This window comes from Mesitornis unicolor, unplaced genomic scaffold (assembly GCF_000695765.1).
Source record: "Mesitornis unicolor isolate BGI_N332 unplaced genomic scaffold, ASM69576v1 scaffold31085, whole genome shotgun sequence".
NCBI lineage: Eukaryota > Metazoa > Chordata > Aves > Mesitornithiformes > Mesitornithidae > Mesitornis > Mesitornis unicolor.
This window is the reverse complement of record NW_010186676.1, coordinates 482-18,571: the sequence shown is the minus strand read 5'-3', so window position 1 is coordinate 18,571 and position 18,090 is coordinate 482. Positions and strand designations below refer to the sequence as shown.

The window sequence follows — 18,090 nt, the reverse complement described above, 5'->3', positions numbered from 1 at the left end:
TGAACCAAAGAACCCCATAGTGGAGCTCACTGTTAAGAAAGCCCCCTTTCCCAGCCAGCCTGGTGCTGTGTTCACTGGGATCAACCCTTCTCTGTTCCTGTTTCCTTCACAGAGCTGTCTGATGCCACTCTGGTCCTGCTGCGTGCCTGCTGTGATCTTCAGGTCGTTCCGGCACTGTGCTGTTTGGTGAGTAGTCAAAATGTGGCCGTGTAGCACACGGGCCCCAGAAGCAGTGGTGGCTGTGCCCTCTGCCTCACTTTGTTTCTCACCCAATAAAGAGGATGTCAAGCTCCAGTGTGAATTTCAGCTGTAGACATTGCTCAGGCAAGGTCAGAGTCTGATGGTGGCAAATGAGGCAGGCAATTTGCCGCAGGTGGCTACTTAACTCCTAAAATGTTTCTGTATTTGGAGATTTCATGGGCTGTGAGCAAAAGAAAATGGTAACTTAAGCTCGAATTTTACTTTACTCGTAGTCTCACCAGCCCATTTTAAAGTCTCAGTAATCACCTGCCCCTGGGAAACTGAAATTTCCCTTTGATAGCAGCAGCCCTTGGGCCTTGGCAAATTTTGAAGTTCCAAATCCCTGGGGCCGTTCATTGAAACTGCTGCAGGAAAAGACAGGCTTCTTTTTAAGCTCTTCAAGCTCGCTGGCAAAACTAATAGTAAAAACCTTTAAATGTGTAGGGGCAAGAGGTACTGCTGCTTCCTCAGAGTAAGAGTGAGAGTTAAGTGTGATCTGCAGTGAGAGAAGTTGGACTGGGGGAAAAGGACATGGCAGGAGAGACGCTTCTCCTTAAAGGGTGCCACAGAGCTTTGGTTCTGGATGAGGACGTTGTACTTGCCATGGCAAATAGTAAAGGGAATTGTGCCCTTGTGCCGCTGCCGTGCAAGCTCTCCAGTGGCTTTGTAAGAAAGAACTGAGCAATGCGATGGCAGGAGCAGCACTGCCTGGAAACCTTTGTAACGTCTCTGTCTTTTGTTCTCTCTCATCAATGCAGCCCAGCATCGCTGCAGCCGATGGCACCGTGGCGCTGAGCAGTCCTTTGGTGGCTGCTCTCGCTGACAGAGGAAGATTTGATGTCGTGCAAAGGCTGTTTGCTTCATCCAACGTTAATTTGGAAATGACGGAGTCGTCTGTAAAAGCTGTAACTGCGAAAGAACCTGGATTCTTCCCGCTTGTTCTTTATGTTGCATTGTATGGATTTCACGCTTTAGGTGGGAATGTGTAGGAGCTTTGCCGAGTACCCAGTTACTGCTCTGCCTGTCCTTTCTCCTGTAGCTCTGCAGTGTGGTGGTGCTGTGTTTGTGGTAGCAGTAGAGCCGCCTGGTTGATACTGAACCGCAGTCCAGCCAGGGGTGGCGGAGGTCGGGGTGGACTCATCACGCCTGGGGTGAGCGCCCTGTGCTGCCAGCGACGCTCTGCATTTCACCAAGGGGCGTGTGTGTCTGCAGGGGAACAGGCGTGAGGAAGGGATTTAAGGGAGGAGGAAACCAAGATGAGCCCGGGACAGAAATTGAACGTTGCTGTTCTGGTGGCTGTCAGGACTGCAGGGCAGTAGGAGCCTGATTGCTGCCATTAACATGCACAGGAGAAACCTGCAAAGTGCAATCTGCTTCTTGTGAGCATGCAAACAAGCAGGCTGTGGAAATCCGGGGTGCTGCGACGCAGGAAATGTTTTGCTCATTTAGGACTACGTGCAGAGTGCCTTCACTCTGGAGCAGGCAGAATGGAGGGCTCTCGGGTGCTCGATCAGGTTTTTATTTTAGTTTGGCTTTATGGATGTGAACTGCACACTGCAGAAAGTAAAGAACTTTTTCAGAAACTAAGAGCACCTTAGGGATTTATGCCTCTGTACAGCATTTCTCTGTTTTCTAGTAAGATTTTACTCACTGTAGCAAGTTTCAGCTGTTTAAATTGCATTCTGAACTTTCCTTTTGAGGTGCAGTGATGCCTTTCGGTGTGTGCATGTGAAGTGTCCCTGCTGCGCTCCCTAGAAACGATCGCTTTACCCATATGGCATCTTGAGTGCAGATGTTTTGCTTGTTTCCTTGACGAACGGCAAAGCATTAGTAAAGCACTTTGTGCTTTGAACTGCTTTTGTCTTTTCTTCATTATGGTTGTTTTTTTAATCATGTGGATGAGACAGAAATGCAGCAGGGATCACAGTAAATGTGGGCTTAGGAAGACGATGGCCCAGGGAAGTGGAACACCGTACCCTAGAGCGCAGGACAGCCTCGCACACTGAGCTGTTGGGTGTTTCTGGGTCTCATCTGTGAAATGAAGCTGATGCTGTTGCCTGAACCTCGCACTGGCGTCTATGGAAATATCCTTCAGGGGGATGGAAGCACCTTACCCTTCTTTAAAGGAGTCGTGTGTGTGCTTGTAGATGGGAGTCTTCTTTTGCCAGCTGCTACTCTAAGTTGCCTCTGTAACTAGCTAATTTATCAAAGTTTTGTATTAAATATTATGCCAAAACAGTAGAATAACTCATAACCATTGCCATTGTTCTTTTTGGGGGGATTCTAGTCATGGCCTTGGCCTTGAAAGATGGTGGCCACGTGGGCAAACGTAGTGCCACTGTCTGTGTGCTCTGATCTTCCTTATAGAGTTTTGGGGTAAGCCTTATGTGTGCCATGCTGCGGAACTGCTTTCAGGGGGTGTGTGTTGTGTCATATATGTAAGAGGGGATTTGTTCAAAAAGGGGGCTGAAAATCCCCCTGTGTTCTGTAAGCATAATTTAAAAAAAAAAAAAGGTGTTGGTTGGTTCCTGCTATTTTGCTTTCAGATGTAGCTTAGTCACCTGCTTCAGCTAAATCCACTGAGCAGGTTCTGGCTGAGGAGTGCGAGACACCCAGAAAGGAGGGGTCGTGGGGCTGTGGTGCCTCTGCTGAGGGGGGCAGAGGAAAGAGGCAGAGCAGCCTCAGGCTCACACAATGTGAGAGAACGCTTGGGCAGACGGTGGTGATGCCCCAGGGTACCCAGGCTTCAGGGTTGGGTCTCTTGGCTCCTTGCCTCCTCTGCTGCCACACTTGGGACTGATCGATGTCCCTGCAGAAGTCGTTGGCTGCACTTCAGTCTTGGCGCTGTCCCTTTTTGTGCTCCCTGTGGAGGGATTTCCCAGCTTTCCTCCATTTGGCAGCACTTCTGTGACCGCAGAAGCACCTCTGTCCCAGCAGGAAGCCTAGGATGGCCTTTTTGGAACTCAGTGAGCAGCATAGCTGTGGGAGAAAAAGAGCCACTAAGGCAGGTCATATATTCCTCATTTTCTCTCCAGTTCATTCTTCCATGCTCTTGAAAGCAGGATCTTTATGCACATTAAAAATAGGTCAGGCTGGTGATAGGAAGATACAAGGCACCAGCAGAAGCAGTTTGTCTCCCTGCAAGTGACTCATCTGGCCCTTCCCTGAGCTAAATGAGGACAGCCTCTTCGGGAGCCAGCCTGAGCTGCACTGAGCCAAACACATTCAGAATCCACTTCAGAAGAGGGGGATCTGCATCCACTACAGCCTGGATAAAGCAGCAATTTCCTGTGACAGGCTGGCCTCATTCAGAAAATGCCTTTTCAAGATTAGATAGGGAATGGTGCTAGTGAAAGGTTTGATTTCACCCCTGACACCCTCCCCAGAGCGGTGCTTCCCTTGCTGTAGCTCTGCATGCCCCAGGAGGAAGGGGGAACCCACACCTTTGCCATTCAGGCTCAGATCAGGACCAGGGCACGCGAGGGCCACAGCCCCTTTTCGAAGAGCAGGAGCTGTCTCGGAGGCTCAGCTTTGCTGTCCATAACTGGAACACGCCCGGCACAAGCTGCAGCCCTGAGTCCCTGGGGCTTTGGTACATGGGCCCATGACCATGCAGGCTTAGGAGAGCGACTCCCTTAACTCTGCAGTGCTCAGAAAATGGAGCCTCAATTCAGCACTGACATTTATGGGATGGATGAAGAGGCCCCAAGAGCTCTGTACACTGAACGGGGTCTTGGCACCTTCAGGAACATGAAGCTAAACAAGACCAACCGAAATGTTGCTTTTCTGAACTTGGAGCACTGAATGAGACGTAAGCACACGGGCAGTGGATGTGCACCTGTGCAGACGAGTTGCTCAGTGCAGTACGTGGTACCAGCACAGTAACCTGTGAGCGTACAAGTAGGAAACTGCATTCAAAGTGTTTAGTGTGACCAAAAAAGACCAGGAAAAAGCTGATTACATTTTTTCAATATTAAATCTTTATTATATACAAAAATATTTTGTTGGGAATTAACAGAATTTCACAATTTGTACATTAACATTGTTATGTTTGGCTGTGTTACTGTGAAAATATTAGCTGTGAAAAAGACAAGGGGGGGGTTTAGAAAACAAGCCACAACTTCAGAACGCCCTATGCATTGGCTGACTACCAGCGCAAAGTCAGAACGCTACCACGTCCCAGCTCCTAGGCCTGCTCTACAGTGTTGTATTCAAACAACAACTGAGTACTAAAGCATCTTCAGGTTTACAGTAGAAAGTTTAGCTAATAGTTAAGGGTTTTTTTTGGTAGGATGTTTTCGGCTAAAGGTTTTTTTTACAGGAGAGCAGTTTTTAAAGTTTTACAAACGTCAAATCCAGTTTAATTTAATAATACGCTGTAGAAGAAAAACAAACAAACACGAGAGCTTCCATCAGGCAAAAACAGTTGTGAGAAGCAGCAAGGAAAGGAAGTGCATGGTGACAGACTGCTAATACACAAACACTTAACCAAAATGGTACAGTTCTTGGCCCAGTTTGGGGTGGGAGCGCAGCAAACTTCTTGCCTTTAAAACTGAAGGAAGCAGCCCCTTTCTTACACCACAGTACACAAATGTTCCACACAGGCAGCACGGGATGAGGGAGCAGGGGAGGGAGCGCTCAACGTGCGTTTTCAGAGGGGGAAAACACATTTCAACAGTTCCCTCCATACAGAATTGTGTGCAAGACCTAAACCAACAAAAATCAGACCGTTTTGCTGCCACCCCTACAGCTGTAGAAAGCAGGGCCATGAGTTTTGCTCTACTCTATGCACCCTGTAAGGGATCAACGAGCAGAGAAGTGACTTGGGGTTTTGGAAGAGGTTTTCCTGTATTCTAGGTGCGTGCTGGCTACTGCTGAAGCAATGCTTGGGCCGGCTGTGACAACAGCCAGACCTGCAGGGACAAGCGTCAGCACGGAGCTGATGACACGAAAAGGACAAAGGGGAGAAAGCGTTTCCAGGACGACTGCGGCTACGTCAGCCGGACAGGTTGGTCAGTGAGTACTCCACGTCCAACCGCTGCCTTGGCACCAAAAGGAGCTCCACACCCAACCAGCATGAGAAAGGGTTAAAAATACTGAGAACAAGATTCACATTTACTTTAAGTGTAATTTAGTCTAGAAAATACAAATATTGCTGAGACTCTGCTGAAAAAAAATTCTGTTGGGAGGTGAAATTGCTTCAGAGCCTTCACTGAGCTTGAGTTTGTTTTTAAGCCTGCAGTAGCAGCAAATGAACTGAGAACTCAGCAGTTTAAAACGTGACCGTTTGTGGAACAGCACCCCCCTACAGGGAACATGGGTGACTCAGCAGATACTGTCTGAATTACTTGCCATACTTACCTATCCCTAAATTTTATTTCTATATTTATAGTGTGTATGCATGCAAATTATTGCACTTTTAATGTTTGGTAGCCAAAGCTGTCTCTGAATATTGGTTGTTTTATAAGTGTCTTGTGACTGAAAACATCAAGTTACACCAGTCTTAAGTACCCATGTTTATATTGACCACTGAGAATCCCAGACAAGTCCCATCAGTGAGCGTGTTAAACCTGCATGAAAACGAGAAGGGTAAAGGAAACCCAGCAAAAACAACAAAAAAAAAACGGCCCAGGAGAGGTTCTGTCTGAAGCTGGAGGGGTGTTTAAGGCAAGAGGCCTGGCAGAGAACCAGTCTTTGCATCCAGTGGGAAGAGGTAACCGAGTCTGAATTTGTCTGTTCACAATTAATAGCTCACGTGCAAAGACAGGGAATAACCCACACCTCCTTCTTGCTGGAGTGGTGCTCTGCTTGACCATTCTTGGTCCTTAAGCACAGCAGAGCCGAGCCTGGCTCCACAGGGTCCCTAGCCAGGAATTTTCTGTGCTTAAAAGAGAGAAAAAAAAAAATACCCTATGTCTTACCTGAATCACCCTCTTCTGAACAAAACCAAACCCAGCTGACTTTCTGAACACTGAGCTGCAGGCAATTTGCACAGAAAGTCATTTAGGTATGATTTTAGAAGATGCAATGAGTTAGAATTGTACAGAGGACTGGGAAAAGTCACACTTTGAGCCTACCCAAGATGTGACAGTTTATATAATAAACACACATTCAGAAGTGATGAGCTGATCTGCCATCCTGCTCCACAAAGCCTTTGTACGACTGAGTACACAGAGCTGCACTGATCTGCGAACACAGCACGAGTTCAGGATACTGCACTGGTTATAAACTCGGTTTCCCTTGCCTCTGTCGGTCTGTGGATTTTGCTCCAATTTTACCTTCATTTTATATCGCAGAACATTTTGAAAGACCTTCGTAAACCTATGCAAAATGACACATCCCATTATAATTATCCCACTAAGCTTTAACTGACTGCATCTTGTCACGCGATGCAGACCCTGAAGCGGAGCTGCTGGTGGAACATTTAGAGACAGCAAGGTCATCACCTGGGTACACGTGCACCAAAGTATTTACACGAACGTTGAGACTGGTGCACACTTAAGGGAATTTTTGGTGTATCCAAGGAAAGAACTTCAGGGTGTTGGCATACTGGCTGTACTTAAGTGTAACCTTTCATTCACAGGGCAACTACAGTGTTTCTTCTATAAGTCTCTATATGTACAGAATTTTACAGCACCTCATGCACTGTCCAAAACAGATAGAAATTACAGATAAATATAGAATTTTTAGATTGAAATATCCGTATATTTAGAAAAATATACATTAGTAAACACAATAAACCAGGTAGAGAAGTGTACCAGTTCTAAAATCTCACATGCAGGTACATTGGTGGATTAAGTCGTGGTAGCTTAGTAATGTGATAGCAGACATGAGCATTTTCGTGTTTTACCATCCACATACGTACATATACACAGACGACTATTTGATAATTTACTTTTCTAAACTACTTAAATATTTATCTTGTGATACATACCACATATCTTAAACGTTTAGCAGCATCTTTACCTCGCTCAGACACACCTATTGTTATCATTAACAGTCAACGCAAAATGTTTTCCCGTTAGTATCTGAAAATGCATGTTTAGTACAGAATGAGATACATGAAATCCTCGGTATTTTAAATCCCCAAAATACTTCAAACAGCTGTTAGAGGAGATGTTTTCACCTGCTCAAAACTACCCTTCCATAGTGTCCTTCTCTCCTAACTGCACAGGTCTCTACCCAACATCTGCTCCAGCACACCCTGACACAGGTAGAGACCACCCCCACGATGTCTATGACTGAAATGGCACCACTGTTCTAATTCCAAAAATGATCTTATTTTAAAAAAGTCACTGTCACTGCAGTCATCCTACCAGGCAGTGATAAACTAAGCAGATTTTGCTAAACAACAAAACAAAACTCACCACCACAAAACCAAACCAACTCCTCTCCCTCTCCCCAGACATTGTACACCTGCCAATCTGAACTCCCAGTTTTCAAGACTGAATTCTTAAGATGCAAGGAATGTGGTGTTTGGTTTTGCTTTATGGGTTGGGTTTTTTTTTTTCCCCTTACAACCTGCGTGTGGACATCCAATTAAAACCTGCAGACACTTTTGATATTATCTTTGCATGCAACCTAAGCAAGCCATCTGCTCTTACTGCTTCAGGATTGTACTTCTCCTTGGCATCCACATTACACCACCAAATGTGCCAACTGCCTGATTTAAAACTACTACATGAACCTCTAGCAAAAGCTAAAAACTTTAGGCTTTAGCAAATCCATGGCTATTTGGAGACTGCTAACTAGGGAGGCTTTTTTTAGTATTCTCCTGGGGATGGAAACAGAAGGAGCAGAGAGGTTTTCCTGGCTAAACCTTGGTGCCTGTGTTTCAGCTGGTTAAGTAAACCCACATGTGGAAAGAAAGATGCAAACAAGCGATATGTGCAATATAAAGTTCTGCGGTGTGGAAAGTGAAGAATCTTCTCGTTCCATTCACTAGGGAAGAGTGAGCTCAGCCCACTTTTGGCATTACAAAGAGAGTATTTTCTAACTCCTAATGACAAGGCATCGTATCTGTCCAGATAGCACATCTTATTTACAGCATACAGAGGTCTCCTATTACACAGCGTACAAACACAGTTCAGTCACGTTCAGCCTATAGTGGCCATAGCAAATCATTAAAACAGTCAAGCAATGGCTCTGCTCTCACTGCAGCTACATACAGCACTTGATCCATTTCTCAAAGCAGCCTTTGAGTGACAGGATCAGAGAACATGGCTCCTGGGAAAGGAAAATAAAAGCCTCACGCTGGTGCCACATTTAAAAGCTCTGCCAAACTTAAAACGAAGCAAAAGAAAACGCATGCTGAAAAGTGTAACAATAAAACAAAGTAGTGGTACAAGTTTTCCTTAAACAATTTCAGATTCCCTCAAAAAGACTGAAATCTCGGTATTAAGAGCCACAGAAATTACTGGTGCTATCAACAGTTCCAACTAACATTTTCCACATACACTGGGATCTCAGCCTCCCTGATCTTCCCCCCCCCCGCAACAGCCAACTTTATGGGCCTTTTTTAAAGTCATCTGTAGTATATGGGTGTTTGGAGACCTACATTTTTCCTATACTGCATCAACTCCACTTTTCTTTTCCTTGTGCACATCAAAGTCTGGAAGAGCCCCAGGAAGCAATGCTGTTTTACAGTGTCTACGCCTCTTTTCTTTCAGCAGTCGTTCAGAGGAAGCCGCCTTTTGCTGGCATTCCCTGTCACGCTTTGGTGTCGAAACAGGATACAGAAGCCAGGTGCCTGTCACCAGATGGAAGAGTTTAACCGAGCAGATGACTTCAGTTTAGACACCTAACCTGGGAAGCAATGGGGAATGTCACTATAGACAACAGCTGGCACTGCAATACAAACTGTGGTCACAAAGAAAGCGAGTCTTAGCAGAAATTTACATCAGCATAAGTTTGGATCGATGAACTCGAACCTAATACAAATTATATCGATGAGCCTACTAAGGGGAGAACTGTCACTAAACCAAAGTAAATATGTTATAGTAAAAAAAAGTATATAAACAACTCTGCTTTTTTAGCAGTAAGCTTCCCATTCACAAGCTAGCTAACAAAAAAATGCAATTAAAAACAATGTAACAAAAAGCACAGAAATTCCATTACATCACACTCATAAAAATACAGCAGTTGATCACACAGAAATATTCATAAAGCTAATACAGAACTCAGCTAGGTATCACAGGAAATGAAGCCACAGATCACTATACAAATACTGAACAATGTCCTAAGAAGAGTAAATGCCTTTTTTGTTTTGTTTTTTTCTTTCTTTCCCTCCAAAGCAATGTGTTTTTCACAAGTGTGAATAAATTAAGCGTCACTCTACAAGGCTCCGCGTCACCAGGCTCTCTCTCAGGCTATTTCACCGTTACTCAAATTGCACTGAACTACCTTGCTACAAGCTTTCTACTTCAAGCACAACGGGCTGACAGGTCGGCTCCCAGGAACAGCCTAAGAAGCGGCTTGCAAGGTATTGCTTCACATTTATTTTTTTAAGGGAACCTACACAACAGTTGTCTAAATCAAGAGACGGCAAAAATTTGTGTAACATCAAGAATGCACCAACATGAAGCTGAAAGAAGCTGGAGCGATGGAGCTGTGCGATGGTTGCTGCTTTTAATATTTTAAATTCTGCTCCCATGGAATTATTTTTGTTTTAAGGAAGAAAAGAGAAAAGAAAGAAATTAGTGTTCTTTCCTAATAAAGCAATAGACTTTTGACCAGTTAAACACTGACATTAACAAGTTTTACAAAAATTGTTTCAAGTATCCTTTTTTTTAATCACAGTGAAAAATGTAAGACCAAGATGTAAATGTTGACGTGAATGACTGAAAGTTTCTTAGATGAAAAAGGCAAAGGTACTAAATCAAAACATACAAAAATGCTTAAACGCATTTCCTTCATGTGATATGAATAGAAAGGTTATCTGTAAAAAGTTAGAAAAATTAAAATAAATTACATATTTAAGTACACTTTCCCTTCAACATTTTTATAAAAATTCGTAATAGTGTACTCTTGAATATACACAGAGTAAAAATGCACAGGTGCCGTAGGTTATCACCGCTATCTACACGCCGCCGCATTTGCTGCGGTTGATTTTGTTACTTCAGTACACCCAGCTGATGGGGACCCACTGCGGCTCCAGCCTCAGTCTCTCGATAGCCATCTGCAGCTTCTCGAAGGCTTTGTCCAGGTTGTCGTTTACAATGGTCAGGTCAAAATAGTGGTTGTACGCTCTCTGGATCCGGGCGCTTTCATCCACTGTCTTCTTCAAATCAGTGTCCTGTCAGAGAGGTGGTAAGGATTACTAAGAACGTAAGACTTGGCAAATCCTTACAAATACAGAAGCGTGCCTTCATTACATACTGCTACTATTTAAAGCTATATACTTCATGGATTCTAAATCTACGTATAAAGCTATATAGTACATTTAAAAAAATAATGAAAGTTTTCACTTACAGTAAATCCACAAAGAACTTAAACTAAAATGCACTGAAAGGGCTGAAAAAGTGATGAGCTGTGCCAATCGTGTTAAATAAGGCAATCAAATGTTTGCAAATCTTGCCATTTTTGAGCAAGTCAATAGAAGCGCGTAAATTTGGGTTGAACATGCACAAGCGGCAGTTAATCATTTTGTATGCGCAACTAACGATCCAATCTGAATAAAATTAATGCCTTAGGAATGACTGAGCCAATCAGCTACATAAATATACTTGTGCCCTTCTTTATTTCCACAGAAAACACAAAAAATCCAAGAATTTAAACTAGAATGAAATGAAAGACAATGAAAAATACATTTCTAGTAGAACAGAGCTCTAGAATGCTTTATTGCTTTTAGAGGCTACATTTCAGCCTTAATCCCCTGACATCAGTTCCTTATTTGTAAACTACTGATGTATTATTTCAGTTCTGACATGAGCTGTGAAATATGCAGCAAATTTATATTCCTACATTATGAAGCCTTCATGACTGTTGCCACTGAGCATTTTTTGGTGTTTCATTAGTCCTACGTTCTTAGAAAATTCCTCTCCACTTTAGCACAAAAGCAATCTTTTTGTAAGCAGTTATGTGATTTGGCCCCTTGACAATATTTATTTTAGTATTTTCAAGTCCTGATACAGTTGTAAATACAAAAGCCAAAATGAAAAAGTAAGTCTGCGAATAGCCTTTCCTTCATGGTGAATGAAGGAGACAAGCAAACGTAGCACCACAAGAGCCAGAATTTTTGCAAGGGCTTAGTATGCTAGAAATAATGCAGAGGGACTCACTAGCAAGCAGAACATAACACTTTAAATGACATTTGGTTTTCATTTGTTCAGGAAGTACAAGAATATGAAATAGGAAATCATATTCTTTATCTATTTGTGCACAGATATGATTTAGAATCCATAAATGTACATTTTAAATGTAACTATCCTCTTTATTATTCACAAGGACAAGTCAAAACAAAGGCAAGGATGTCCCTTAGGGAATCAAATATTAGGAAGTGAAGGAAATTATTTTTGTACTTGTCTGGACCGTTTTAACCTTGCATTCTTGTATATGCATCACAGAATTCAGGATTCATTTGGGGCGGGGAGGAGGAAAGGCAGAGCACCCACAGAGATACCAGAACACATAATGACCAGAAACCATGACAAGGACTGGACAGTATCTCGTGTGGTCAAGAGAACTGGATCTCACAGGTTTGAAAAGGAAAAAAATAAAACCCAAACAACTAAAATTCCCATATTCATTTAGTGGAAATTAACCCACTCCCAATTTTACTGCTGAATGCCTTTTCAGCGTAGTACAACATATTGCTGCTATCTAAGCTGCAGCCCTATCGTTGTGGGTTGCCAGCAAGCGACGGCTTTTCTCAGATGGGGCAGTTTTGCTGCTGAACACAGAGGATGGTTTTCCCAACAGCTCCATTTGGCTTTCTGTGCTTTGGTCCTGTAGCTGGGAAAGTTCGTGCCCATACTGAATATCTGTAATTTGCTGTGCTGGAGGAAGCATGTCCATTTCCCTCTACTACACACCGTGTCTCAGAAAAGGAGAAAAGATCTCCTGAATAAAATGTGCCACTTTGCTTTCCATGACAAATCCAAGGAACTGAAGGGGAAGAGAAGCTCCTGCTCTGGCAGCTCCCAACCATCCTCAGTGCAGCCCATGGTGCTGCAGCAGTGGAACCAAGGCCTATTTGAATTCTGTTTGGGGTTTTTATCTTTCTTTCCTTTTTTTAATGCACATTGCAATCTCTTTTTCTGAGGATTACAGATACCAGTTTTAAAGCAAGCCTGTATTATGAGACAAACCTGAACAAAACTTTTTAGGGGAAAAGATGGAGAAAATGAAGGGAAGACGTTTACATAAAAGAACAGTTCCCACCATCAGATCCCTACCATTTGCAGCAAATAATCAAAGGTGACACTTCCCAAAGAACACATTACAAGTCATTTTTGTAATCAACATGTCTCTGTAAGAGCTCTATTTTTAAGAGAGAAGCAATCTGCCTTATACATAATGTTTCATTAACTTCTACTAAGTAATCAGCAGCAGCCCTGCCTGACTTTTCTTAGAGACATTAATTTCAGAACAAATTCCATCTCAAATGAAAGGTAAAAAAAAAAATCTAAGACCATCCTGTACAAAGCAAACTAAATATTAAATAATCTGCTTACAGTGAGAAGTTTGGTTGTAATTCCAGCATCTACCACAGCCTTGTGCATAGCACGTAAGGTCTCCAACTCCGGAGCAGCAATAAACACTACATAGGGCATGAATTCTGAAGTCCTCAGTATTTTCAGGGCCTAGAAGCAAAGAAAAGAAAAGAAAAAAACCCAACTAAGTTTCAGAACGACTCACCACATGTCCCCTTTACTTCAGGGGCACTGCAAAATGAGTCTGTTACAATGGGCAAAAACACATAAGGCAAAGATTCTTATTGCTATTTTAGAAACTCCTACACTGGCTTTTGAAATGCTCAGCATTGTTCTTTCCTAGGCTAAAAAAGGTCACTTACTGCTCTGCAAGACTCCTCTTCCACACAGAATCCAAGCTGGTTTTTTTCCATTTTCCTAGCTCGTCCCAACCAAGTGCCACAAACGCAAGAATCCAGCTGATACCGTAATCTTTAAACCAGATAAGAAGCCTTCAACTTTAAAGGCGTGCCTCCTCAACGTTGCAGTGCAACATTATAATCAAATACCTGTGGATTCACATCCAAGATGCAGGTCCTTCCTGTCTGAACAACTTCAAGTATGGAATCAATTTTGGTGCCATAAAGATTTCCTTCATATTCTCCATGTTCTAAATATCTGCCAGCTTTAATATCCATCTCCATTTCACCTCGTGACACAAATCTGTACGCTTGCCCATCCTTTTCATCATCCCTTGGCTTTCGTGAAGTAACTAAATAAAAAATTAAAAACACAAATGGAATGTCTTCTTTTTATATTTGGAATACAAATATGAAACTGCACATTAATATATCATTATAATTGTTCCATATATAATTATTCTAGTAGAACTTTAAAAACTGAGCACAGCCCTTCCTGTTCCCTTTTTTTCTGTCTTCTCCTCTATGTTGCTTACCCACCGATTTGCTGATTTCCTTTGTATTATTCCTTCACACCATATACAATACTTATTCATATAATCTAATTATTCACTTAATAAAATAATTGACTTGGAAATCAAATGGCAGTCTAACGCTCAAATGCCAAGTGTACTTCTGAAAACAACTGAGCACACATCAAAATCTGCCCTGCCCCTCAAACCCTAGCACATGCTTTGCTCACTGTATTTGCCCTGTTATTCAGGGTAGAACTACCTGACCTAGCTATAAATAAAGTGAGCTTATCCATCAGAAGCGCAGCCACTGGAGCAGAATCTTAGTGGAGGCCAGCAGCCAGCTAATGCTGCTTTCCAGGACTACCTACCCTTTAAAGCAAGGTAAATTCACTGCAGAGAAATTAAAGCCAATATTCAAGTAAAACCTGAGCAGCTATCTCGGGTATTGGCTACACTGTTCAGTACAGACATTATTTAAACAAGGAAGTGAAAACAAAATAAAATTAAATAAAGTATCAAATTATTACTGACTTTTGCTGTCCTATCATCATATTGCCTGCCCACTACTTGCATTTAATTAGATTTGAACTCTAGAATATATTAAACATAACAGGGAATGGATCCCCTTGGTAATACTTATATCACCACTTGGTGCAGTTTGGAGATACAAGTGGAAAGCATTCTCCCCCTTCCAGTAATTCCCATCAACTCAAGTCCCAGAAGAAATGGTCTTCTGAAGCTGTCAGCATTTAATACATTACTAGAAAATCTAGTTTTAGCCATGATTCTACAGAAAGATTAAAACTACCATGGTTAATGCAACATAAAAAAAAAAATGCATCAGTTTGAAATAAATTTTGGAGAATGAGCTTGAAGAGTTTACAGCCAGGGCTGACTTCACAGTTCAGCTATTCACACTGAAGAAAAAGCACAGCAGCGTTTGCTGGATTAGAACTCAACACCAAGGACGTGCTTCTCCCCATAGCAAAATGGATCTGTTTCGGCTGTTTTTAAAAAAAAAAAAAAAAAAAAAAGAAACAAAAACCCCAAAATGCAAAAAACCCACAAACCCTACCCACCCCCATTATTTGTTCATGAATAACCAAGAGAATTTTCTTTTAATCAAAGAAACCAGGGCCAACTAAGATTACTGGTTATCCTACTTAAAATCTAAATAAAATAAATATAAAATATATATAAAGTAGAGAGGAGATTCTACATACAATAAACTATGTAGTGCATGTGCATGACTAGACTGTTGGATTGCTAGGTTGGAAAACTTCATTTTAACCCTTTGAAGGGTGTTCAAGAGCTCCAAGAAAAAGCATTTTTACACTGTGTTGCATTCCTTACATGTATTTAAGCAACTATAAAGCATTTTAGAGTAACCAGTAATTTTGAGGGCTTTTTGAAAAGAGAATAACAAATTTCAGAAGTAATAAAAAAGTTTCTTACTATTTTAGCAGTGTAAAATAACGAGATTTTCAGGGGAAAACTTCTTTAAAGAAGTAACACTGAGAAATCAACCTTGTTATCAGTCACAGACACCAATTCTTAGTGCTCTGTCCAGTTCTGGAGTTAGAGATTCAGCAAATGAGATTGGTTCTCTCATGCTGCACAATTTATCTTGCAGGTCTGTCCCTGCTCCCCTGTTATCAGATCAACTTCTCGCTCACTGAGAACAGAAGGGAACAGGCTGGTTTTGAAATTCAGAAAAGCAGGCAGCAGGAGGAGAATAATAATGTAGCTGGGGTGGACTTCTCTGGTAAGCACTCAAACAGGACAGGGCAGTTAAAAAAAATAAAGATCTTGTGATGAGCAAAGTAACTATCTGAAAGGAAGGCAAGAAAACACCACTTCAGTAAGGGAGGTTTTTTTCTGAACCTGATAGGAAAAAAAAAAGATCATGGGCTTGAGGCTAGATGCATTGAAACATCAGATTATCACACCAATCACGGAGATCACAAACACTTCCGTTTTATTGGATGTTTGTTGCTTTTTCCTACGTTTCTAATACTAAAGTAACAGTTTATAGTGCCTAGGGTGCTTCTACAGATAGAAAACTAAACGGCAGACCTGTGAAACTCCACTGGCTCTTCGTTACAGAAGACCACTAGGAGCTTCTAGAATCCCCTCAGTAACTGATGGCAACTGACACTGGAGAAACCCGGCAGACTGAAATATGGCACATACAAACATGTTTTTTCTGCAGCATCAGTAACATGTAACTGCTAGTTATGAATATTTTCACTGTCATCATATGTTAGTTCAGCATCTGTGAAGATGAAGAACCTTTTGTTGTCTCACTCTATACAATTTTTATAGTCTGACAAAATTACCCCTACCCTGAATTACTGAAACAAACATCAGGTATTTTCCAGATAACCAGACTCAAAGTCCGATATTACAATAGGAATGCTGACGACTTACATGGCACTGTAGTTCCAAACCTAGCAGGATTCAGTACTATAAACCTGTTCTTCAAACTCCTTCGCCCCACTCCTTGGGCCCCAATTAAGACCAGTGTTTTCCTCTGAAAAGGGGGCATTTTGGCTACTTCCTCATAGATCTGGATTTCATGACGATCAAATTCTACATTGAGAAATGTACAAAAATAGTTAACACACAGTACTAAAAAAAAAAAATCAGTCCTGCTATATATCAACTGACCATATGTGAATATAAATAGCACTCAAAGGGCATTAAGTCTCATACAAGCTTTCTTGATTTAAATTGGGATGGGAATAAAAGAGTTACCCCTTCATGAACATCACTATTGCTTTTAAACCATAAAAACGATCTATCAAACTTATAACAGTATTTTTCTGCAAATCTTTCAGCTTTGGATGCACTGCAAATTTAGAAGCCTATAGAACTTTGACTCTCATGTAATACTCAGATACCTGCATTTCTTGTAGTGAGATACATCATCTTTTTCTTTTTTTTGCTGCTTATTGTTCCGCAGAAAGGCCCTAGAAATAAAAATTGAGACAAACTCATCATTTTTGTTAAATGTGTTTTTCCGAAGTTTATTTACATAAACATATGCATCTTTAGATTAAATAAATTTAAAAGGACTATTTTAGAATTTTATATATTCTAGGACAGGTGATCACATCTATTTTCATACACAACAAATGGCACAGCAGAGAGAAAAAATTTATTTTCCTGGGAAGTTTTGTAAATAGTAGCAGAAAAATCCATCCAACATGTTCAACCTATTAACTTTCAGTACATACTGTAAGAACGTAATTTTAAATAAGAGCCAATTCTTATGCCTTTGTCACCTCATTTAGCTTTTCAGCAGCAGGTGGCAAAACTGGTTCATGTATCCATGAAGACCAAGCATAGACTTTAGCCTTCCTCCTTCAGTCAAAGCCAAAATACAATAATTAGCATTTCACAATACTCTCTGTATTCTCACAGAGCAGTTTTCTATTATCTATGAAAGCAGGAAAAGCAAAACAAATGGAGTCAGAGCAAAATCTAATCCTGAAATTCATTAAATCTCACCTGAGTTGTCCCAGTCCCTCCTAACAAAGGCCTTTCTCTTCTCTTCCAGGAACTGGCTGGGAATAAGCCCTGCACTTCCTCCTTCTTTGACATGACTAGCCTGGTGGGAAAAAAAAAGAAAATCATAGGTACCTTGTGAGAAGCATTTTTCTCATCAATATGGTGCTGACTGACTTTCACACTGCCAGAGTTTCTCAGTGGTGCACATTGATACCTTTACTACTGAGACTTGGAAATTCAAACTCGGATGTGGATATTAAAATTCTGTCTTACAGTAACAGTGTCATGCCACTGAGTATTAAAATCCAGGAAACTTAAATAAAATAGATACAAGTTTCATTACTGTTCCCATTAAGTCAGTAAGCTCCTACAGCCATAAATCTTTGGCATCAAAATCCTAAGTGGAATCCTACAGCTCCAGACATTGAACTCTCAAGTGACAAAACTCACGACTTTCTAGTACACAGTACACTTACTTTGCATTCTTGAGCTGCTCCAAATGGGTTCCAGTGCAGCTTATTAACTGTCCTTTCACAAACATGGAATGCCATTAACACATGCCTAATCATGCCTTCAAGCTTTTCTGCACTAAGTAACTACAAATTTAAAATCTTAGTAACTTAATTATTCCTAGTAATGAAAGTTTGGCTAAAATTCTCTATAAAATAATTTCATGGCAAGCTTAATTCTCAGCAAGCTTAACACATATAAACACAGTTATGAAATGTTACACTTCTCCATAACTGGTTGGCCTGTCTCTTGCTAGCAGGA

General features: G+C 41.5%; 2 protein-coding genes across 2 annotated transcripts in view; one reads left to right on the top strand and one right to left on the bottom strand.

The window, feature by feature from the left end:
• The window catches only part of DFNA5 (deafness, autosomal dominant 5), a 20,332-nt gene extending 19,103 nt beyond the window's left edge, over positions 1-1,229 (top strand). Inside the window, exons 9-10 of the mRNA XM_010185218.1 lie at positions 113-186; positions 999-1,229. Coding sequence (XP_010183520.1) covers positions 113-186; positions 999-1,229 — 305 coding nt within the window. The remainder of the gene's footprint in view (positions 1-112; positions 187-998) is intronic.
• An 8,786-nt stretch (positions 1,230-10,015) lies between these two features.
• Positions 10,016-17,419, bottom strand: LOC104541219 (MAGUK p55 subfamily member 6; the record flags this gene model as incomplete). The annotated part of the gene is made up of 6 exons (XM_010185219.1): positions 10,016-10,534; positions 12,915-13,043; positions 13,442-13,644; positions 16,237-16,398; positions 16,710-16,778; positions 17,320-17,419. Coding segments are annotated over 6 exons (840 nt in total), but the record flags the coding sequence as incomplete, so codon positions are not given.
• Between the last annotated feature and the right edge of the window lie 671 nt (positions 17,420-18,090).